The following is a 24,955-nucleotide window of genomic DNA, read 5'->3' on the forward strand; positions in this document are numbered from 1 at the left end:
CAACAAAAGACCCCGAATAGCTAAAGCATCCTGAGAAAAAGGAACAAAGCTGGAGGCATCACAATCCTTAACTTCAAAATATACTACCAAGCTATAGTAATCAAAACAGCACGGTACTGGCACAAAAACAGATGCACAGATCAATGGAACAGAATTGAAGGCATAGAAATAAAACCATTTATGGACAGCTAATCTTCAAACGAAGGAGTTAAGAACATACAAAGGAGAAAGGAAAGTCTCTTTAACAGATGGTGTTGGGAAATCTAGACAGCCACTTGCAAAAGAATGAAAATAGACCATTATCTTACACCATATGGAAAAACTAACTCAAAATGCATTCAGGACTTGAAGTTAAGACCTGAAACCATAAAACTCCCAGAAGAAAATATAGGCATACAGTCTTTTACATTGGTCTTAGAAGGATCTTTTTGAATACCATGTCTACTTGGGCAAGAGAAATAAAAGAAAAACTAAAAAAATGGGACTTAATCAGACTAAAGAGCTTCTCCAAGGCAATAGAAACCAGGAACAAAATGAAAAGACAACCCACCAAGTGGGAGAAAATATTTGCAAATCATATATCCAACATGGGGTTAATCTCCAAAATATATAAAGAACTCACACAACTTAACCATGAACAAACAAATAACCTGATCAAAAAATGAGCAGAGGATATGAACAGACATTTTTTCCAAAGAAGATATACAGATGGCCAACAGGCACACGAAAAGATGCTCAACGTCACTAGTCACCAGGGAAATTGCAAATCAAAACTACATTGAGGTATTACGTTACATCCTGTAGAATGAGTATAATCACCAAGACAAAAAAATAACAAGTGTTGGAGAGGATGTGGAGAAAAGGGAACCCTCATACACAGCTGGTGGGAATGCAAACTGGTGTAGCCACTATGGAAAACAGTATGGAGATTTCTCAAAAAATTAAAAATAGAAATACCATATGACCCAGCTATCCCACTACCGGGTATTTATCCAAAGAATTGAAATAAAAAATTTGAAGAGACTTATGCACCCCTACTTTCATTGCGGCATTATTCACAATAGCGAAGACGTGGAAGCAACCCAGGTGCCCATCAACTGATGAATGGATAAAGAAGATGGGATATATATATACAATGGAATACTACTCAGCCATAAAAAGACAAACTATCCCATTTGCAACAATATGGATGGACTTTGAAGGTATTATGTTAAGGAAAATAAACCAGACAGAGAAAGAAAAACACCATATTTCATTCATTCATATGTGGAAGATGAACGAACATTTGGCCAAAGAGAACAAATTAGGGGTTACTAGAGGAGAAGGGGGTTAGAAGGTGGGCATAAGGGGCAATGGGGCACATATACATGGAGACTGACAAATGTACAATTGAAATTTCACAATGTTATAAACTATTATGATCTCAATAATATAAAAAAGGAAATATCATCAATACCTTTATGCCAATGAATTTGACAGCTTAGCCAAAGAGATAAATTCCCTAAAAGGTACACATTACCGAAACTGACACAAGAAAAAACAGAAAATCTGAATCATTCTATATCTACTTAAAACATAGAATTTGTAATAAAAATCCTTCCAGAAAAACCTGTAGGCCCAGACGGTTTCACTATTGAGTTCTATCAAACATTTAAGGAAGAAATTATACAAATTCTACATAAACTCTTTCAGGAAAGACTATATTCCACCTAATTATATAAGGCAGCAGGACTCTGATACCAAAAGCCGATATAAATATTACAAGAAAATTTACCATAGACTAATATCCCTCATGAATATAAAAATAATTAAGTATTATTAAATCTAAATCAGAAACATATAAAAGGGATAATATCATGACAAATTGGGCTTTATGCCAGGACTGTGAGTTTGATTCACATTGAAAAATCAGTCACATAATTTATCATATTAACTGAAAAAAAAGTTTATCGAAACAGATGCAGAAAAAGCATTGCCCAAATTTAATACTCTTTTGTCACAAAAACTCTCAGCAGAAGAAGAGAATTTCCTGAACTTCATAAGAAGCACCTATTGAAAACCTATGGTCATCATCATAATGGTGAATGAATGACTGCTTTCCCGGCCAATCAGAAACAAGGCAAAACGTCCACTCTCATCACTTCTATTCAACTTTTTACTGGAGGCCAAAGGCTGTGCAATGAAGCAGGAAAAAAATAAAAGGCATACAGGGTGAAAAAAGAGAAGTAAAACTGTATTTGTAGATGACACGATCCTGCACATGGAGCATACTAAGGAAACACATATAAGCTACCTTAGGTGGTTTTAACAATTTTGCAGGACGCAGTGTATATAGCGAAAATCACTTGTATTACTATTAGCATGAAAAATTAAATTAAAAAATTCTGATTACAATAGAATCCAAAAACACGAAAAATTTAGAGGTAAATTTTAGGAAGTATGTTGAAGACATACGCATGGAAAACTACAAAGTACTGCTTAGAATATTAAAGATGTAAATGAATGGAGACGTTATATTCACGGATTGGAAGGCGCACTATTGCTAAAATATCAATTCCCCAAAAATCTAATCTATAGATTCAACCCAATTGCAATGAAACTCCCCATTACATTATTTTTATGGTAGAAATTGACAAACCGATTTTTAAAATTGTATGGAAATGCAAAGGACCTAGAATAGTCAAAAGGGTTTTGTTTTGTAAAGCGAAATTGTAGGGTTTACGTTACCTAACTTTGAGGGTACTATAAAGCTACAGTAATTAAGACTATGGCATTGGCATCAAGATATTTATATATAATATCAATGAAAAGAGAGGCCAAAAATAGACCCACGCATGATGAGCCGACTTCTGAAACAAGGGCCAAGGTGATCAGATGGAGAAATGACATCTTTCTCAGCAAACGAGGAGGCAATGAATGGATGTCTGCATGGAAAAAGGAAAGCCCTGACCTAAGCCCTTTACTTCACAGCAAATGCCAAAATTTGTGAAGTGAACCGTAAACTGAAATGGAGTAGCCGAGGCTATAAAACCTCTAGGAAAAAATAGAGAAGACAATCTTCACAACTTTGGGGTAAGCAAAGATTTCTGATTCAGGACACAAAAAGTATTAAGCATTAATGAAAAATTTTAATAAATTGGACTTAATCAGGTTTAAACACGTATGTTCTTCTAAAGTAGTTTTTGTTCACAAACTGGTCCCTGTACACCAAGGACAAGGAGAGACCGAAGAAAGAGGCAGACTGCTCCAGATTGGTAGGTGTGGGGTTTAATAAGCAAGGGGACTTATTTGCTTACAAGGCTGGTCTTGGGTGGCCACAAGACAAGTCGATCTCCGCACCCACCCGCCACAATCTTAGAAGTTTATATAGAGACCTTAATTGGGTTCAGTCATGTACACTGTCCAGATGGTCTCAACAACACATTGCTATTTCAAGGCCACGTCCTTGAGGCAGCTTCTGGTGTGGGGAAGGCGGGCAAAATGCACATTCCAAGGACAGGGGAGGGGGTGAGGGACCGCCAATTGCTCAGGCCCAGCTGGTGGGTCAAACAGAGGTCACACCCTCTAGATGATGCCCTCTAACAGCAGTCGAGAAATGGGAAAGTCGTGCAACAGACTGAGAACAATGGTCACTATATTAAGTATATTTGACAAAGGACTTTTCTCCAGAATATATATTTAAATCTTACAACTTAATAATAATATGACAAAGCAATTGGGAAAAATGAGCAAAAAGTCTGAACAGACATTTCACAAGAGAAGTAACAGAAACACCCAGTAAGCCCTTGGAAACATTTTCAGCTTCATCAGAGAAATGCAAATGACAATGCCAATAAGATACCCCCACACCACCACTAGAGTTGTTAAAATTAAATAATAGGTGCTGATAAAGATGTGGAGCATCTAGAACTCTCAAATATTACTGGGAGAATTTAAAATGATATAATCATATTGCAAAACAGTGTCAGAGTTTCTTATAATTGTATGTCCACGGACCAACCCAATAATATCACTCTTATGAATTGAGAAATATAAACACATGTTCATACAAACACCGTATTCAAATATCCATCGCAGCTTTACACTTAGTAGCTCAAAATTGGAACAATCCAGATGTACTTCTTCAACAGGTAAATGCACAAATTGTGATGGATCTGTACAATAGAATATTACTCAGCAATGCAAAGGAATGCACTGCTGATATAAAGCAACAACAAGTCTGTATTTCCAGAACATGGTGCTGAGTGAAAGAAGCCAGATGCCAAAGACTATTATTTTATTGTTCTACTACATTAAATTTTTTGCTAAAATAATCTATAGTGACAGAATCAGATTAGTGGCTGCCTGTTTCTAGGGGTGGAGTTTCGGGAATTACTACAAAAGGGCAGAAAGGAAACTTTGGGGGAGTTGCAGAAATAGACTATATATTAATAGGGGTAACCATCAAGTGAGAGTTTACATTTTCAAAGCATATCAAATTGGTGCCTCAATTAGGTGTATTTGAAAAAAAATTACAGCTCTGATAACACTGGTTCTGTATCTTAATTTTCATTAAAGAATTTGTAGTTTTTCCCTGTGTTGAATCAAACAAGTAGAGTTGACAGCAGAGATTATAGCCTTAGTCTCAAGACTTGAGCCAGATTCCATTTTGCAGTTTCCTCAATAAAAGAAAAACGATTATACAGTTTCCTAGTACTAATATTAGCAGAACTAAGGGAGGCAGATAACACTGAGAGATATTCACTCTCTTCAGCAGCATTTGGCCAGTGGTTCGCGATCAGTCCTATTAGGAACAATACCTCCTTTATTTTATTGAAAGGAATTTCATAGATAGATCACCTAACTTCAATGTAATATTTTTAAAAAAGGAAAAAAGCCATCTATATAAAACAATATGTATTTCAATGTAATTGCTTGAATAAAACTACCTTAGTAAACAAAATGCAATAGAAGTCTGAACCTGTTCCCAGAGTCACTGTCACTGTCACAGAGGGGTATTGATACCGTCCTGGAGACAAGGCCACGAGCAGGGTTATCAGTGATGTGATTTTCTGAAACAGTCAACAAATCTTGGTAAAGTCAAAAACCACAGAGAATATTATTTCCTAAATTTATATGGTAGATGGATCCTGGAAAATAAAAACCACGCAAAAAAATTTATGTGCAAAATAGACTTAAATAAGGCTGCAAATATAATGCAAGGTTTTTTTACCTACATAAATTGCCCAGTGGCCCATTCAGCCCTGCGTGGAGGACAATTTATGGTGTAGGACTGTCCCGTCCACTACAGGACAGCTAGCACTCTGCCCTCACAGTACACCTGTGCCAGCAGTATCCCCCAATCACAGAGGAAGCCAAATGACATCCTACAAGTCTCATAAAAACCCTGTAAGGAGCTGTTCCAAACCTGATGAGAACCACAGACCAGAAAGAAACCAACAAACAAAAAATTAGTAAGGAATTGTCATCTGAGCCTGGGGTGGCAGAAAAACCCCAGAAATTCTGTTGAGTTAAAGGATGAAATGGGGACTGGAAAAGATGAAATTTTGAGTCTGAAAGGAAACAGCTGAAGAGGGGTTTTAGCAGCTTTAAATAAATGTCTCGTGACTGAACTGAAAACCTTAATGTTAACCTTTCTATTGGTCACAGGCATTGCAGTGGAGCAAGGGCACTTACTTTCTTCTGTCCTTTCTTTCCTGCCCTGGCAGCAGTCTATCAAGCAGTTTAGTCCCCTGGCCTGATTTGCAGCGTCCCAGGACCACCTTCCACCCTCTGGTAACGTGTGGGCCCCCAGGCCTTTGGTACGGTCCTGTCTCCAACGTGGGCCACCTGGACACACAGGGCCGGCACAGCCCTGCCCAGGCCTTTCTCACGAGGTACGTATCCCCTGCCTTGGTAAAGTTCCTCGCTAGGCAGATTTCCCACAAATAATGCTTTCCATGTGTAAGGATTTTACAGATCACAAAGTGCTTTCATATCAATTACTTCCTTTAATTTAAAAGAAGTTCAGCTGGCAGATCAAGCTGAGAATGATCCCCTCTCAGAGGGAAGGACCGCTCGAGGCAAGGTCTTTTGCACCGAGGACCCTTTAAGGGCCTGTGCCGGGCCTTCTGTGGGGCGAGGGCCCGGGAGGGGGAGCGCGGGGGAGTGTCCTCTTTCTCCCCCCATCCTCCGTCGGCGGCCAAGCCAAAGCCACGGGGGCCTGTCTCCTCCTCTAACCCAGCAGCTGCTGCTCACTCAGCTCACAAGCCAGGGCCAGGGGCGAGGGCGCAGCGACTCCTCCGGCTCCCAAGAAGCGGATCCACTCGGGGCCACCGCGATGCCCGGAGCCGCCCGGCTCCTTCTGGTCCTGCTGCTCGGCGGGGGCCTCGGGGGCGGCCGGGCGCAGCGGCCGCAGCAGCAGCGGCAGCCACAGGCGCATCAGCAGAGAGGTACAGTCTAGGCACGGGCTCTAGATTACATCCTTTGCCGGGCTCGCGGCCCCTCGCCGGTCCCGTCCTCCTTCCCACAGTTGCCGGCCAGGGACCGCTTTCTTGCTTTGCCCTTGGGGAGTGCGCTTTGGGGCGAGAGGGGCTAAACTTGGTTCAAGTTCACTTTCAGCTCTTCGAGTACACCGTGTAGGGGAATTGCCTACCTCCTCCAAAGAACGTGAGGCGCTTTTCACGTTCATTCTTCTCTGAGAGGACTTGCTGTGACTACACACCCTGCAAATTGATTTCCGAAATCTTTCTAAGAGGCAAACTTTTAACCAATTGAAAATTTAATAAAAGTTTCTCCAAATCAGATTCCATCCCGACAGAGAAAAGTTCCCCAAGCTGTGGTCCATCTTGGAACGGTATGGAGAGCAGCTCACACATCTTTTTTAGTTAAAGGGACTTTGTTTCTTACTATTTGAAGAGGATTTGTAAGGCGGTGAAGTATGTATGTGGATATTTTCTTTTCTGGCAATGGCGCCTCCGGCCTCACCTTTTCTTTACCCACATCCTCTCTCAGATACCTTATTTTATTATAGTGAAATTTCTGCTGTTACTTAGATACAGATAAGGTTTCTGTGTTATCTGTATTTTAACTAAGACCGCAGTGACCAGATAGACGCTTCAGGGGACTTTGGAAAACAGTTGTACTTAGTGTAACTCAAATTATTCTCTTCAGAGTGCCTTGGTGTTTATATGCCCATCCTTTCAGAAACTTGGGAGTCTTTGAAGAGTTATTTTATGATCATGAATTTAAAGGAAGCACATGTGCAGCGTTTTAAAACATAATTTATAATGCATTATTTCACCAAACATTTCTGTAAGTGGGAGACCATCTATCAAAGTAAAAAAATATTTAACAAATATTTAAGGTCTGTTTTCAAATATCAAAGTATTTATCCTAAGAGTGCGAAATCTGGAGGTTAGCAGCTTTTGGAAGTTTTGATGAGGCTGAACCTGCCAAAGTTTTGAAATATACTTATCCCTCTTTTAGTTAACTGGAATAAAGCTGTGTCTAACAGTTTTGATAGTTTTTCTTTGATAATCAGGATTTCTAGCAGTACTATTTTATTTTAGAAGGAGTGAAAAAATACTCTAAGCTCCTTGCTACAATAATAACTCTGATTAAAATTCCTAGGATAAAAATGACCTTAAGTTCACCATATAACTTTTTTCTTCTATTTTTGCTTTTCCTTCTCGGAGAAGTAAAATGGGGTCAATGTGGCTTAATAGAATTTATGAGAGTGATTTTGAGAATATCTCTGGCAGCTGATTTTTAAAAATACTGCTTTTAAAGATTAACCTTGCTCAGTTATGTGATATGTTTTAAGAATACACAGTACTTTAAAACTGTTAGGCAGCTGGGAGTGAAGAGAAGCCAAGCTTACCAACCCTTCTGTTTACTTGGAGTGGGGCAGAAGCTCAAAGCATGCAGAGTAGGGATCAAGTGGGTTCCTGAGAATTTTTCCTAGCATGCTCTCCCTCCCCTTTCTGATAATTCCTCCTTCTCTCCCTTCTCCTCCTTCCCTCCTTTCCTTCCTCCTCCTCTCTTTTTTTGTTTGAAATAAAATTCACTCTGATTTCTATGGTCCAGGCACAAGTTGAGTTGAACGCAGAAGGGCGAGTTTATGCTGCCATTCTGTTGAAAGATCGCTTGAACATCATATACATGTACAGTAAGGACTTCTGGGTGAAATAACTATAACATGGAATCTACTATAGACTGCTATATTCTGTATTCTAAAATCTATTATTGTATATTTTATGGATCATTTGCAACATGTTTAGAGACTGGCTCAAGGATATAATGGTTGAAACCTGTTCATATTAAAAGTGTATATAAAATGTATTTCATAATACCTTAAATTTGTATAGTGCTTTCTAATTTAAACATGCCTTATATAGATGAGCTTATTAGACTTTCAGCTATTATTATTCTTGGTGGACAAATTTCAAACCCTAAGGCTGGGAGTAGCTGTGACTTAAGTTCATGAACTCATAATAACTTAATTTTTAACAACTGAAAGTGCTTCTAGTAATGTTTATGCTAAAGTTCCCTTCTTATGGTACCCAGATTTCTTCCATTTATTTTTTTGAAGCTATACTTCCTTTTCAATGTTGTTCTGATAATGCAAGCTCTCAGTGAAGCTCATTGGATATGAGTTTGACTGAAGAGGTGTTTTCCTGGCTATCATCAGTTTTTGTCTTTTCACTTATACTAGCGTTGAGCTTCCTGGCCAAGCACTAATGGTTTGGCATGAGTGCTATTTTCCCTTCTAGTATGGTGCCAATTTATTATGAATGTTGACATGAAGCAACCATTTTTAGTTGTTGCAACTCAGTTAAAAACTAGCTTTTTGTTTGATTTTTTATTTTTTCTTAAAATTTTGTGTAGTTTCTATAGGATACTGAATGGTAGAATGAACAGCATTGATTCAGGAAGAATGATATTCCAAGGAAATTCTTTAACTAGATTTAACATTGATAAAATAGGAGAACGATGTGGTCAAAGTGTTTCTGCATTTCAGCAAGACAGTAGATAAAATCTTTTCCAGATATTCTCATGAATAATGTTTGGAAATGGAAATGTGATGGTAGGTAAATTGGAATTGATTGAAAATAGTTTCCAAAGACTATTGCATAGTGGATCAAGATCAATTGAGAAAGAAGTCTCTAGGAGTGTGACAGGGGTTTCCCTGTGTTCATTTGTCTTAGTAATGACTTGATGGAACAACATAAAATCCAGTCTTATCAGAAGAGCAGGTGGTCCAAAGTGGATTCAGGTGGCTAAGCTGGTTAATAATAGATTCAGGAATTTTAAAGGTCTTTATAGCCTGGACCATGAGCAGAAGCTACACGGAGTTAGGTTTATTATTTGTATCCAGATGTTAAGTAATTTCATTTGCCCTCTTCTGAAAATTTATCATGTCCTTTATATGTTCAGGAATGAGTACAAAAATAGTATGAGAAAAGACAGTCTGAACTGAAGCAAGTTGAATATGAACAGAGAGTGTGACACAGTGACAGAAAAGTTAACTCACTTTTATAAAAAAACTCAGAAGCAGATGGGTTTGTTGGTTTAGGACACATTTGGGTGCCTCATTGACAAAGGGATAAAAATTCAGAGGAGGAAGAGCAGAATAGGAGTCTGAAAATATTTTCAGAGGAGGACTATTCCAAGTAAAGACTGTTAATTTGGAGAAAGGCAGACTTGGGAAATCATGAGATATCCTCGAATTTTTGGAAGGCTTGTTGTTTGGAAGAGAGACTAAAATGTCCTTTCTACAGCCTGAACTTGGATCCACAGAATATGACAAAGAGGAACCGTTGAGTTAAATAAAATAGGGGGGAGCCTCCTCCCTCTCCCTGCCCCTCCCCGCCCCTCCCCATTCTGAGCTGTTCAGAAATAACTGTTGGATTGTGTTGGGTTGTGTTGGAGCACGTAGCTTCTGGAAATGTCCACACAGTGGTCAGATGTACAACTTGTCAGGGATGATTTGGGATGGGCTGTTCTACAGAGAGGAAGTTACTCTTCAAGTCTCAGTCCTTTTCCGAGTCCCCAAGATTCTGGTGTTACAGTCTATTGTTTCTTGGAGTGCACAATTCTTAAACATGTCAAGAAAATATTAAATGTGTATAAATGTGTTTTTCGATGCCTTCTGGGTTTTAAGATAGAACCATGTTTGAGACGATTCTCTCATATTTTTGGCAAGAATACTTAGAAGTTTCCACATCACTGTCAATTGCATGGTTCTAAAACATGTTGTGTTACAAAATGTGAGGACACCTTGTAAATTACCTGAGAACTTTTCAGGGGGTTTGTTGTGGCTGTGAACCTGGAATTAATTTTATTTGGTATTTTCTTTTGCTACATATGTAATTTGTTGGCTTGCTCACTACTCACTGACCTAATGGTTTAGTAAAAATGATTCTTAACAGACAAAATGTATAGCTGAGAATAAGAACATATTCAATACTGACTATTACATTGTAGATTAGTAGAATTGTTAAAGTGACAAATTTTATATTTTTTATCTCACATAGTGTATAAAAAGTGCTGGTCTATCTTATGCCTAAAAGTTTTCTATCCTAGGATTTCGTGCTAAGTAATGAACTGAATCTATATCAGGAGTTGCTAAGGATTATGAAAATATTGCCCATGCTCTGCCAATGCTTCTTCATTCTCTTCAGTTACTCAAGCTCCTGAAATATGGGATAACTGTCATCTATACTGTAATAACTACACTTTTCACCTTCTTTATATGTAGTTATTTTAAAAGTCAAATGGGTATCCCAAAAGTTATAGCCAGGTATGACTGCTGTAAGAAAATCATGAGTCCGTATTTTATGGGAGAGATTTAGTAAAATAGGAAGAACAAATTCTGAAGGAGTAGGATTTGCAATTCTTAAATCTTTCAAATAAATTGCAATAGCTATGACTCAAAATTTTGCTTTTTGGTAGATTTCACATCTCCGTATTTTCTCAGTTCCTACTTATCTGAGGCAGATCATTGTCACTATTTTTCTATTCATGTATTTAATAAATACTCATTATTCGTTGACAATGACTAATGTGCCAGACATTTCAACTTGGACCCCTGTGACTGAACCATTGTTCCTTCTTTTGATCCCATTAGATTTAGCAGTGAACTATAAAAAAAATTCACTTAAACTTTATATGAGGTCTCATCTTCTTTCATAATGTGCTTTAGGATTACAGGACCACAATTCTGGGCCACAATGGAAGAGGAGGAATTGGGACCTAATAGGATCCAGAATAGGGAAAACTAACTTCAACCTAGTCTATACATAGCAAGATGCGTGGGGTGGCTGGCTGTCTAAGTTATGAGTCCAAAGAATGTATCAAATGCATGCTTGATTCCAGTCAGCATAACTATCCAGTAGGATTCTACCATGAGGGTGGAGCCTGGCTGGAAGAATTTCCAAGCAGGGTAATAAAAAAAATGATGACTCCAGGTCGTCTGTCTAGTTTGCAGTATGTCCTTATTTAGCAGCTGGAGACTGTGTAAAAAGATGAGGAAGAAAATGTTGTCAATGGCCAAACAATTTGTTTAGCTTCTAATCCAGAAGATTAGGATTTAGGATTTGTGTATAGTCACAACTCTGAAATGGGTAGCTAAGTGAGAAATTAGGCAGAAGCCTACTTGCAGTGAATGAGAAAACGAGGGAGAGAGTAAAGCCAACCTTAGATTGGCACATGTTCTCAAGACTCATACTGGGCTCAGTGTATACCAGGCAGACAGAAAGAAGACTAATTCTGGGCTGTGCCAATTGGTCGACTGCGTTCCAAGGTCAGAATTTGTGCAGGAAGTCGGTGGGGTTGGGCCTATGTGTATTGGAATGTGGTTAATGAATGAATGTGTTCAGTGAGTAAAACAGACAAAAAAAAACAAACCCCTGCTCATGTCGAGCTTATTTTGCAGTTGAGAAGACAGAAATGTAATGAATAAGTAATGAACAAGTAACGTAATGGATACCTATATTGTGCAGAATGTAGAGGGTGATGAGATTCCTGAACAAATACAGCAAGGTAAGAGAGTCAGGAGTTCTAGGAGTGGAGGGAGGTTGGTGCCACTTTAAATAGAGTGATGAAGGCCGACCTCATTGAGAAGGTTACACTTGAGCAAACACTTGAAGGTGATGTGGGAGCGATTCATACAGACATCAGGTGGAAGACAACTCTCAGCCCAGGGAACAGGCTTATGAAAAGGCACAGTGAGAAGGATCAGAGAAGTAATGGGAGGCTGGGTAATGTAAAGATTTTGCCTTTTAGTTTGAGTGAGATGGGTGGAATTGGAGAGTTTTGAGCAGAGTTAAATGAATGAATGAAATAATAGTTAATATTTCTTTTCTCAAGCAGGCTTGAATCCATTGGACTGGACCAACGGTCCAAGTGTATAATTATTATAGATTCATCTCCTGCCCAAAACCTCCCATTCATAGAGCATGTTTAAGTGACTCCATTCCAGAGGATTCCATCTCAAGAACCTTATTATTGGGAAGCTCAGATGCATCTTTGTAAAACTTTTTTTTTTCCTTTTGGCATCTCAATCCTATTTCACAATTAAAAGAATATCAACACCTCAAAAAAACTCAAGTGCAGGAAACTTCTATATTTTCTTTTGTTTTGCCCCAGTGTTCTTAGAAATATGCCATAGGTTTCTTAGAGTTATTTTAACTAATGTGCATGTTAAAACAAAAATAAGTTATTCACAATCCCGCGTGGATACATGTGTACCTTGGAGTTCTCTTTTTATTATTCGTTTTGATATCAGAGCTAAAGTTTAGATACTATTGTTAAAAATGACACAATGATGTATTGATCTGATGACTTCTTTTAGGAAATGAACTTTGAAATGTTACCTAGTTTTACAATCAGAAACTTATTCTATGGGCTGTTTCGATTTTTATAACTTCTTTAAGGATCACTGTAAGTCTTGCAGTAACCTTTGGAGTAAAGTAATGCAATTTTGTCCTGACTAAATTCAATCATTTAGAACAAATTTAGGTGAAGAAAATTGCATAGCTTCTCTTTCTCTCTTTCTTTCTTTCTTTTCTTTCTCTTTTTCTCTTTCTCTCTCTCTCCTTCGTTCCTTCCCTCCCTCCCTTTCTCCTTTCCTTCCTTTTTTTTCCCTTTTGTATCCTGCTTGTGAATAAAATATGGTTTTCAAAGAGATGATTCTAGCAAATGTAACTTTTAAGAGTATATGTAAGGCAAAACTTCACTTAAATCTTTCTTCTTATTAAAAGCCACAGATAATTACTGTCTAAAGATAGCTTTGAGGCATAATCTAAATTTACACGATGAGTTAAAGCTAGCCGTTTGCTTGTCAAAGATGTACAATATGGGTAAAAAAAAAAACCCCAGCTTTTTTGCAGTCATTTTGAATGTGGGTTTTGACAAGGGAGCTTTAGACTACTTGGCTTTTATTTGGACACGTGACATTTAGAAAAAGATCATAGAGGACAGTCTATTAGTGGGTTATTACTCATAGCACTGGCTTCCTGTGACAGGCCTAATCTAGTTCAAACAGCAAGTTAATCTATGCAAATTCTGCGTGATGAAGACCTGAGTTACTGTTTGGTGCCTGGAACTTAAGAAGGGCACCTTGTGCAAAGTTAGTGATGTCTTTCCATGTACGGTCCTTTTAGCCGGCCACTGGGCTGTGCACCTGCCCAAGGCTCTTCCTTTTAGCTGCATCTTGAGTGCCAGATGCTTTAGATTGGTTTAATAGTATCTAGCACATTGTGAACATTTGCATGTTTATTTACATTGTAGAGCTGTTTAGTAGATTAATTTAATTATCCTCATTTTATAGAAGGAAAATAGATGCCTAGCAACTTGGCAAGGACAAACTCAAATTGCAATGCTAGTTTTAGAATTAGAAGTTAGAATATGTTCTTGCTCCTGATTTTATAGATGCTAAGTTGTCATCTCCTTTGGAGTTTTAGATCCTTCCTTATCTTTTATAAAATACCTTGGAAAAAAATCATATATCCATTTCTGAGTTATGTTAGTAGTCTAATTTGAAACAGGAGATTCACTAGATATTATGGAAGAATAAGAAATAATATGTATAGTCTTGAGGGGTCTTTTTCGTTTAAACATACACACACACAGAAATAAAACTATGCAGAAGTATACATACACATATGACTTAAAACTATGCATAAATTCAAAAGTATTCATCAAATTTTAGGCTTTAAATTCTTAGGATTTGGATTACTGGATGCTGAACTATAAGAAAGTATTAATTGACTATTGGCTTGTCTAAAGTCAACTTATAGAATCTACTTCAGCAGACTAGAAACATAATGATGTTTATTATGTAATGAATTATTTAAAAAATAGTCAATGTATATGTCAGCGAATGAAAAGAGCACGAACCAAGTGGATACACCTAAGAATCAGAGCAGGGTTACTCTGAAAATTCCTTCTGAAAAAATGTAGACCACGAGCATCTTCATAAGAGGATTCAAAGAGTTCCAACTGAAGTTGAACTTCTCATTGAAGACAGAAAATTTTGCAAACCTTCTAGATTTTGAGAGTATGTATATATGGATGGGTGGATGATGTCAGTGTGTATGTGTGTTGTATGTGTGTATGTATCATTTATAGTTTAGCACTCTCAGTACCTAATTAACTTATTTATCATATTGCTATTTGATTTGTTTTCTTAAATCATTAGATTTTCAATTTTATAAAAAAATCCAGGATAAGAGCATCTTATTCTAAGAGCTTATAAAACTCTCTTATAAGAATATATAAAACAATGAATATATAAAACAATGAACCTAAAAATTGAATTTACAGAAAAGCCTAGTTGCCTTGATAAATAATTACGGACCGCAGAATAAATTGTAAATGAGATCATTATATTTTTCATTCTGGTGGCTGCACCATTAAAACCCTAAAATGTAATCTCTTTTAAGTTGTTTGTAACATATAAGGTCCTATTCTAAAGGGGAAATAGGGCTAGTGGAGTTCGCTGCATCAAGTATATTTTTTCAAAAGTCTATATAGCCACCACAATTTCCTGGCTTATTGCCTGCCATGCCTTTTTCAGTTACTGAATGAGACTGAAATTATGAAAGAGAGCATGAAGTAGTGCAATTGTCATTTCAGGGAGCTCCTTTATCTCACTGGTTTGTCATGAGTATATAAAACAATGAATATAAAACATGGAGCATCTATTAGTGCTTCAATAAATGTGAATTTTCAAAATGCCTCAAGAAAAATGAATTAAGTCTAAAAACTGTCTTGGTGCCAAGAGATTCTTTGGTTTAAAGCAACACTTTTCCTCTAATGCTGTGGATTACCAACTCAGCTGAGGCTGTTGATGAAGGAATTTACTCATATCCTTGAAAACACAAATGTGTAAATTCAGTTTTAGTTGGAACTTGTGTTGTAGTATTTCGCTATTCTGAACTTCATAGCTTATCCTACAAAAAATACTCTTGTTAACGTATGTCTCCTTATACCTTCAATTTCCATACACATTCCTCTGCTTTGGAGATAACCTTGAATAGTAGAAAAGGTATAGACTTGAGGATGGTTAGAATTGATTCATAGCCAGGTTACCACTTCTTTTACTGAGCAAAAACCTGAGTCAACAGAGTTTAAATTTCCCATGAGTAAAATAAAATTGTTAGGTAATATATGTGAAAATACTTGGCAGCTAATCAGTAAATATTAACTCTTTTCTTTTTTCTCCTTTTTTGTTTGATCACATAGCTCAGAAATGACGTTTGCATATGTGAATATATATATATATTTTTTTTGCTTAACAAGAGCAAAACATTCCAAAAGTTTCTTTGAGTAGAGCCTAAGAGATTATAGATGGCAAACTATTTATGCCACTGCAGAGAGACTGAAGAATTTTCTGAAGGTCACACAACGTCGGTAACAGAGATAGGAAGAAACACAAGGTCCTATAATTAGCTAGTAGTTATGTTAGTAGCTCAGTGTGAGAAGTGGTTTAAACAGGCAACAGGATGGAAATTTTAGCAATACTTTGTGGCTATTTATGTTTCATAGATGATAGAATACACTTTTTTTTTCTTCTAGGAATCCCTCATTTTTGGACATGTGTTTACTTGAGATTGATAATTTTTTAAGAACTCTTTTAACATATGTAATGTGTCAGAAAAATATATAGCATATAGTAAGTGTTCCTTAAAGATTATTATTTTCAGCCTATGAAGTACATGTCCTCACTGCTATCTGTTTGGGGACAGATGACAATTCAGCATGTTTGACACAATGGAGGTTAATTTCAGGACAGTCTTCAGTGGAAATTCTAATTGGATTGTAGAAAAGCTCTCAATATAAACTCTGTTTATTTGGACTTTCTCTAATCATTGAGGTGAAAAAATAGTCTTGGGACACATTATTTAATGCCAACCTGGATAGGGAGAATTTTTAGTGTGTCTACCTGTGTATTAAATCTAATGGTAAATTTCTAAAAAGGCAAAACCAAAACTACCTCAGCAAATCATATAATCCCCAAAATATCTCCACAGAAACCTGTTTTTCTAAACTTGGAAACATCAGATTTTGAAAATGTTTCAGGCAAAATACTTCCTATAGGCTCTTTTACCATTCGAAAAGTTGCAATCATGCTTAATACATAATATACAACTCTTCAGTTTTTCATTCTGGTATTAGAAAAGTCGCTGGACTTATAATTGGAACACCAAAATGCAAGTTTTTCCTCCAGTTCTTTTTAAAGATGTGATGCTAAACAACCGAGAAGTCGTTAAACTATTCTCAAACTGAATTTTCCCTCTAAAAAAATTGACAGTATAATGTTGAAGTCTATCTTATGGGGTTGTTATAAGGCTTAAATAAAATGTGACATGCAAATAATATTATTAATAATACTATTCGTTATTATCATAAATGATACTTTGGTCAAAGGTTGGGTTTGATCAAAGACATTTTTCGTTTATAAACTTTTGCTTCACCCCATTCTTTGATTTTTTTTTTCTTCCTCCAGTGGCTGTTAATACAGTTAGTTCTTCTGTATTGAGAACCATGGCATATCCTCCTTCCATTTTTGGTGTGCGCCATATACTTCCCAGTAACACAGAAAAAGTTAAGTGGCGTGGAAGGGAAATACTTTACAATGCATAGCCTATCTTTATTGGTTTTGCAGATAGTTATGGATACACTTTATATTTAGACAATGATATGTTTAAAAAGTCTTCAAAATACTTTTTTATTTCTCTTTATTATCTTCCTCAAGCTTGTACAAAATATCTTTCACTCAACTTTCAAGGACTAATTTTATCCATAGAGTTCCTGGCATGGTGCTACTTAAGATGTGCTGAGAAAGCAACACTATCCTAAAGTTCCTTACCCATCTAGTCTAAAATTTTATCTTTAAGTATTAATTCCTTTGGACTATGTGTTGCGCTCTCAGGCCATTTTCCAGCTTCTAGGAGATCCATACATTTTTGTTTTAAATTAACACATGACCGTGTTCAGACGCTCTGAACATAATTCCATGGATTAGGTCAAAATTGGTTCATGTATGTGACGAATCTGTACGGTTTATGATTTTCAATTATGTAATAAGTTGAAAAACCAGTCCAATCATATTTAAGACAAACTTCAAGAGCTGTTGCTATTGCAGAAAGCTGGAACGACATTTAATCAACTAGTTTCTCTTCCAGCATCTTCAACTGTGTAGCAGTTAGAAATTAATAAGGTAGGTTTCAAAATGATAGGATTTTTTTGTCTTTTGTTTTTATCTACTGCTCTATCTCAGTCTCTAGTCTGGCATGTGGTAGGCACTCAATAAAAACCTGTAAAATGAATGAAGAAGCCACTCTTTTTGGACAGACCAAAAGGATTTCTTTAAAAAAAATTTTACATGTACTTTTTTTCCTAATATTTTTATAGTCTAAATAAATCTTTTTGTAAGATGTAAATTTCCACAAATCCTGAAACACAGTGTGCACAGATACAAGGTATTGTTGTCAGTACCACTTGGGTGATAAATAAGATATTTTAGAAGTTTTTGAGATTTTTTTTTTTTCCTTAAGGATATTCCAGGAAGAGCTGAGCAATTTTTGAGCTTTGGATGAGTGATGTGTATTTCTTGAGTTAATCAGAACTTTTCTATATGTGAGGCCTTTTGGGTGAGAATTATAAGACCTAAAATTAAAATGCCCATTTCAGATGAAAGTTCTAGTGATAAAATATAGATAACTTATGTAGAGTGACTTGATTGGCATCTGTTTCCACTTTTCTTTGTTTCTTCTTAGATGCCACAGAAGTCTTTTTTTATTTCAGAAAGAAAAAGCTTTAAAAAACTATTCCCTAGGCCTCCACAGTATATCAAATAAATGCATGTACTGTGCCCTTGGAGGTGGTCTCTTTCTTGGAGTTGTTAGCAATCAAAATGGTGACATATGTAGAATTAATAAAAGAGATTTGTAGTCCAAGACACATGGTACCTGCATTCTTTTCCTTATTTTATGAATGGAACTCTGATGTAAGGCCAGGCAAAGCTGATTTTGTGTGGTGACCACTTTCTCTTAATTGCATAGCACAGAGCCTGGCACATAGAAGGGTCACAATAAGTACTGAATGATGGAATTATAGAAAAAGGAGAGCTAACTTTTAGAAAGAACACGTGCTTATGGGTATTGAAAAAATAAGGTGATAGTTAAGAATATGATGCAATCAGAAGTAGGCAGTTAAAATTTCTACTCAAGTGCAGAAAAGGGAGCCAAAGATAGAATTTACCAGCACATAAAGGAAAGGTGCAGACCATGGAATGCTTAAAGACGACCAATTAAATATTTAAATATTTAGTTAAATATTTAAATGTAAGTGATGCTTCTAGGAGCTTACCAGCTATCATTTTAAATATATCACAGAAATTAATATTCAAGGCTCCTCATCAATTTCCTTCTTAACTCCTCCACACTTTCTAAGCTCATCACTTGAAAAGGATTCTGGCTTTACTTTTTTGCAAATTAATCTCTTTTCCCCCACTTTTTGCACAAGAAAATTCTCCCCATCCGTGCCTTTACTAAGTTGTTTGAGTCATGAAGAAACCTTCCTTTCCTCAGCACACCCTACTTTTGAAGATCCTACCTCCTCTTCTACTTTTAAAATGGAATTAAAAACTCATTTCCTCCAGGTCCTCAGTGATGAATCCACCTGTCTGATCACTTCTGTCACTTTAGCCCCGCAGATCATATGTATAGTGTAAAATTCTTACTCATATTATGTACTTGAATTTTTCCTGCTTGATTTGTGTTTATATGCTGAGAGTGTGAGAGAGGTAGAATTTGTGTTGAAATTATATGTTTTATTCTTTTTTTATACCAATTGAAGTGCATATCGACTGAATTCTATGTGAACTCACCAGGCCATAGCAGCATTTTCAATTGGGAATTTACTTAAAGGGAATAGAAAAGTGGCATGTAGCCTTGATTTTTATTCTCTTGGTATGTATTCTTCATGGATAAAGAGACAGTACAATGATTGAAAAGACCATAGGAATTAAATAATGAGGAAACTCTGCAGCCAACTATATAAATATTAGCATACTAGTGCGTTTCTTCCAAGTTAAATATCCTACTGAAACTGGGAATTAATATTAAACACTTAAAAAATTTCTGTTCAGCTATTAGCTAATATAACTTTCAGATAGACCAGAGCCTATAAACTAAATGTCTAAATGTAAGTAACGACCTAACATAGTTGTCATGATTTCCATGGAGAGAGAAAATCAAATCCTATCTGATGGTTTTAATTACAGCCTCCTTTTCTACCATGCTGCTGTCATATGCTTTCCATTTGTTTAGCATCTGGCATCTAGGATGTTTTACCATTTTACCACCATTTCTATGCCTCTACACAAAGCTTTTGAGTCCTCTGGCATATAAAGCAGTATACCCCTACAGTTGGAATAAAGGGGTATCAAGACTTAAAATGAATGACTTAGCCTGATACAAATAAGAAGCGATAGAAATAGAATCCCAGATTTTCTAAATCCCAGACGTACATTTCTGTTCTATATGAATTCTTCTAATATGGAAAGTAGCAAATTTTATTAAAAAAAGGAGAAAGTTATTATGAAAATTGCAACATTATAATAATGTGTATGGAAGGTAGAATTATGAGTTTTGAAAATTAAATCCATAGATAATCTATAACATGTTTTTTTGATTCAGTCAAAAAATTATGGTTTCTCATGTTCTCCAGAGGGAAACATCCATTCATGTATCCATGTGCATAAGATGATTCTTACTCCTCCATCCACTAAATTGAATTGCTTATTTCATTTTTACATTCTATTTGTAAATATGACTAGACACAACTTAAAATATGTATACCGTATTGTTTTATATTAACACACAATTTTCTGTCTTTCATAGTAGACTTGCGTATGGTTTCATATATTAGGGAATTACAAATTAAATTTATTATAATTCACTTACTAAAATATTGATGTTCAAATCTAATGTTATTTTGAGTATTCCCTTTGATGGATATGGGAGACTTACAGTGAAATCATTGTTTCACCAAGATTTCTTTCTAATAATACATTCACCATTGCTGAAATTATATTTTGTGCATTACATTCCATTGACGTAATTTTAAACTTCCATTCTACTTCACTATAAGTGGAATTTCCTATCTGACTCTACAATAAGTGGGTTACAGTATCGTTGACATTTAGTAGAATTACAGATCTTCGGGTCTTTGTATAGTCTGCATTAAAATGCATTATGTGTGCTTTCAATTCTGTTTCAAAGAAACTACCATTGATTTACATAGTTGTATAGAAGAGTTCTGTTAAACTCCACTGCTTGGTTTCATGGTGGCTTCTTTTCTTTCTGAAATCATTTGAAAACATTTCTTAGTGTATTTGCAACTATTGGATAAAAATGAGCTAAAACTTATGGATCATAAATACATATGTGTGAGTTTTCTCCAGCAGTAAGTCTTTATAAAGCCTTTGTGGATCTTAAGCTCTAATTGTAGCTTTCTCTTGTAACTTTCTTTTATTCTATCCTTTATTATGCAAGCTCTTGTAGAAATTTAAGTATTTTAGATAGTGCTTAGAACAGCTGTCTCTTTAAAGATTGAAATTAAAGTATTTCTTTTGTCTCAAGCTCAGGGGGAAAACCTTTGTTAGAATAAGATTTTTTATCTGGATACGCGTTTCCGGGATGTGTAGGAGAACTCGTGCTGTGGAGGCTGGGGACGGAGGGGCTGCGCTGAAGGAAGGGACAAATAAGATGGACTTTGGTTTTGCGAGGGCTGGTCCTGGCGTCTCCTCATCTATCCTGGAAGATCTCAGAAGTAAGCATCCAACTGCAGTAATCCTTTCTTTGGCTCAAAAGGGCTCTTAGGACGCTGGACTGAAAGGGGAAATTGCCCTAGCTTAAAGCCGTTAGTTCTAGAACCATCATTCCCTCAAGGGTCTGAGACCCAGGGATGACCAGTGCGTAGGCTAAATCTGTTCAGTCCACTTTGATGGGAGGAACATTTTAATTTTATCTATAGCAAGATCATCCACTAGGTCTGTACTTAAACCTTACTAGACTTCTCCTCTTCTTTTTACTCTTTCCTGTCTGGGGAGAAAAAGAGTCACAGAGTTAGTAACTACCTCAAGAGACAGCTTTATATTTCATCATTATGCCACCCACAGTCTTAGTTCTTCAGCTTGGTTTGGAGGCATCCTGTTCGCAACTTACAGTAACAGATTTGGAATAGAAATGCCCTTGACAACAGTTTTAATAAGCATTTTTAATTCCACAATAAAGTCATCGAGAGAAGCATTTTCCTTTGTTTCTATCTCCCAAGATAAGAGTATCTGGAGGGCGATTTCCTGCTGAGTCCCTTAGCGTTATTGCCAGGTCAGAAAGGAGGCATGGTAACACCAAACGTTGTTTTGCATCTGGAAGCCGGAATATAATAAGCATTGTTAATTTAGTTAAAGAAAAGACAGCTGTTTAAGATTAGCCTTCTTGTGTATGTGTGGGAGTTGCCAGAATAATGTGTCTTTGCCAAGATGTGTATGTTTTTCTTTTGCTTATATGCAAATTTTAATTGATGAAGGAATTAAGGAGCTAAATGAAAGAGTAAACTATTTTATAATTTTAGTTGGAGATTGGTTGATGTGTACTTACCTAAGTTCTATAAACCAGATAACTTTGAAAATCTTTCTATGCTTACATTATATTCTGGGTCACAGTTTCCTGTAGTATAGCTGCTAAGCCAGATAACTAACACTATTTCCAAAATTAACCTTCCTGGTAACCATTTGTGCCTTGGCCTAATTGATACTTTGCAGTTAAACCACTGTTGTTTTCTCATGTGTATTTTGATGATTATCTAGGTTATGAACATTTACGTAGATGTGTATATGAGATTTCTTGGGAAAAATATAGTTTGAGCATAAAACTCTTATGTCCATTGAGCTTTCACAAGCTTAACTTATTTTTCTGTTCTACCAAAGGGGTAGTACCAATTATATGTCAGGCGTTTTCTTTACTTTGTTTAAACTATTCCTGAGATTCCCCAAGGACTGGTATTATTGCAGTTGCTATTCTTTAGCTGAGGAAACGAGGCCTGTCTGGATTGTAAGATATTTACAGAGTAACAGAAAGGCACAATCTCTTTGTTATAAACAAATTCTTTGAGGTGTAATTTACATACAATACAATTCACACATGAGTATACAGGTTGATGACTTTGACAAATGTGTACACCCATGTAACTGCCACACTAGTCAAGGAAGAACATTTCCCCTTTCCCAGAAAGGTCCCATGTGCTGTTTGCAGGCTCCTACCACGCCTCCAACCTCTTGTCTGATTAGTTTCATCTGTTCTAGAATTTCCTTGTATGTATCACCATGTACTTTTTTCTGTCTGCATTCTTTCACCTCATGTCTGTGAAAGTCATTCATGTTTTTGTTTTCATCAATATTTTGCTCCTTTTAATTGCCAAGAGTTTCCAACATATGAATGTATCTCAATTTTTAATTTAACGTCTGTTGATGACATTCAGACCGTTTCCAGTTTTTAGCTATTTTGAATAAATTTGCCATATATGAGTTATGTACAAGTCTTTTCATGGACATATGTTTTCATTTCTCATATTTATCTAGGAGTAGAATTCCTGGGTTGCATGGTAAGAAATATATTTAATTTTATAAGACATGGGGAAATGGTTCTCCAAAGTGGTTGTATTGTTTTACTTTCCCAAAATGAAAGCATAATCTTGATCTAGTGATGTTTACTTACTTCCAGCAACATAAATGTTTGGTTAGCTAACCTTTGGGATAAGAAATGATACTATAATTGATCACTTTCCTTTCTACCCCTTCCTTTCGCTTGCTCTCTCTTTTTAGAGAGAATTAAAAAGAATGAGGATAAAAACACATGCTCTACATGGCAAGATTTTGTTTTTTAAGAGGCTTTCTGGCAAATTTAAAATTTCTGTGAAAATTCTACATGGGCTTACCAAACAGAATAAATATACTTTGTTAACCTTTTAAAGTAGATTATTAACCATTTGTTAGCTACTTGTTTTACAGTATTACGATCATGGGGTAAAGAAATAATAATAATGATAATGGGAAAAGGAAAATCCCAGTTTATTCATTAGATAAGAATGTTGAACATGCATTACGAGTAAGAAAAGATTTTCTATACTGTACATACAAAGATGAGCAAGACATAGTTTTTTCTGCGTTTTCTCTACTTTTTCATAAAAGTAGAGAAAAGAGTAAATGTATATACACAGGGAGATTAATACAGGCAGTATGTATGTGGAAAAGGCTTTAATAAATTTATCAAAAATGTTTTTAGATTCTTAGGGAAGTGTAAAGATTTCCATCTCATAGGGCAACTTTGCAGAGGAGATAGAATTTGGCTGAGCCTAACAGAAGAGAAGAATTTTGATGAGCAGATCAGGGAAAGAGCAATTCAGAAGAAGAAATGGTAGGTTTGTGGGGATGGCTGATCAGAGAGGCTGGTAAACTGAAACAGGATTGATGAACTGGGAGAACAAAGGATTAAGTTTAGGTTTATTGTTAGTGGGGAAAGAGGTTAGCTTGTGATAATAGGCTGGAAGCATAAAATTAATTTTTGAAAATTTATCCATTCTGAGAGATTTTGAAAACTAAAACTGGGGTCTGGTAGTGTGTTATTTAGGTGAAATGCAGAAGCAGTCATTGGCTTTGATAAAGCTGGAGATTTTTTCTACTTTCAAATTTCACATTTTAGTAACTTCTCAAATTTGATTACTTTAGCCAGAGGAAAAGACACCTCATCATAGATTTAACCAATAATTGTAAAGAAGTATTTGACTGGTGTACTTTTTCTCTAAATAAGACACATTTACATGAAAAAAGATTCCTTTTACTCTACCCAGCTTCTTGTTATGACTTTTCATATTGGATAAACATCCACGTGAACTTAAGTTATCTCGTTGCTTCCGTTGGTTAGATGGCATTAATAATTTGGTTTTACTTATTAACTAGAGGTATTTTAATACAAAATTCCTTGTAAAATTGTGTACTTGTTGCTTATTGCAACATGGTGACTGCAGTTACTATACTCCTACCTCTGGAATCTGATTTGTGGGCATCGTCTACAGTTTATTTTACTACTGCAGTGGTAATGCAATCAGAGTGCAGCTCTCAGAGCAGATTAGAGGTGCTTATTAGGAGTAAGATATAGTCAGAATATACCAGAAGTAAACATATTTTAATGTAATGGAATTACCTCAGCACGTAGTTAATCTAAATTAGGTGACTTTATAATTGAGTTTGTGTGCAAGAGAAGACAACATTTATCTGTTATGTCGAGCATATATGTTTTTAATATCACAACCAAAGTCTCAGATATCTCTGAGAGTCAGTGTGGGTGCCATAAAATGCAGCTGTCCTCTTCTGCTGTGGGTACAAATATATGGCAAACCTAGA

General features: G+C 36.2%; 1 protein-coding gene across 2 annotated transcripts in view; it reads left to right on the top strand.

Annotated features, from left to right (window-relative positions):
• The first annotated feature begins 5,426 nt into the window (after positions 1 to 5,426).
• Positions 5,427 to 24,955, top strand: part of LAMA2 (laminin subunit alpha 2) — a 542,322-nt gene continuing 522,793 nt past the window's right edge. For both annotated transcript variants that reach the window (XM_070557039.1, XM_070557040.1), the window contains exon 1: positions 5,427 to 6,431. In XM_070557039.1, the coding sequence (XP_070413140.1) occupies positions 6,320 to 6,431 (112 nt within the window). In that variant the 5' untranslated portion in view covers positions 5,427 to 6,319. The remainder of the gene's footprint in view (positions 6,432 to 24,955) is intronic.

This window comes from Equus przewalskii, chromosome 9 (genome assembly GCF_037783145.1).
Source record: "Equus przewalskii isolate Varuska chromosome 9, EquPr2, whole genome shotgun sequence".
NCBI classification, from domain to species: domain Eukaryota; kingdom Metazoa; phylum Chordata; class Mammalia; order Perissodactyla; family Equidae; genus Equus; species Equus przewalskii.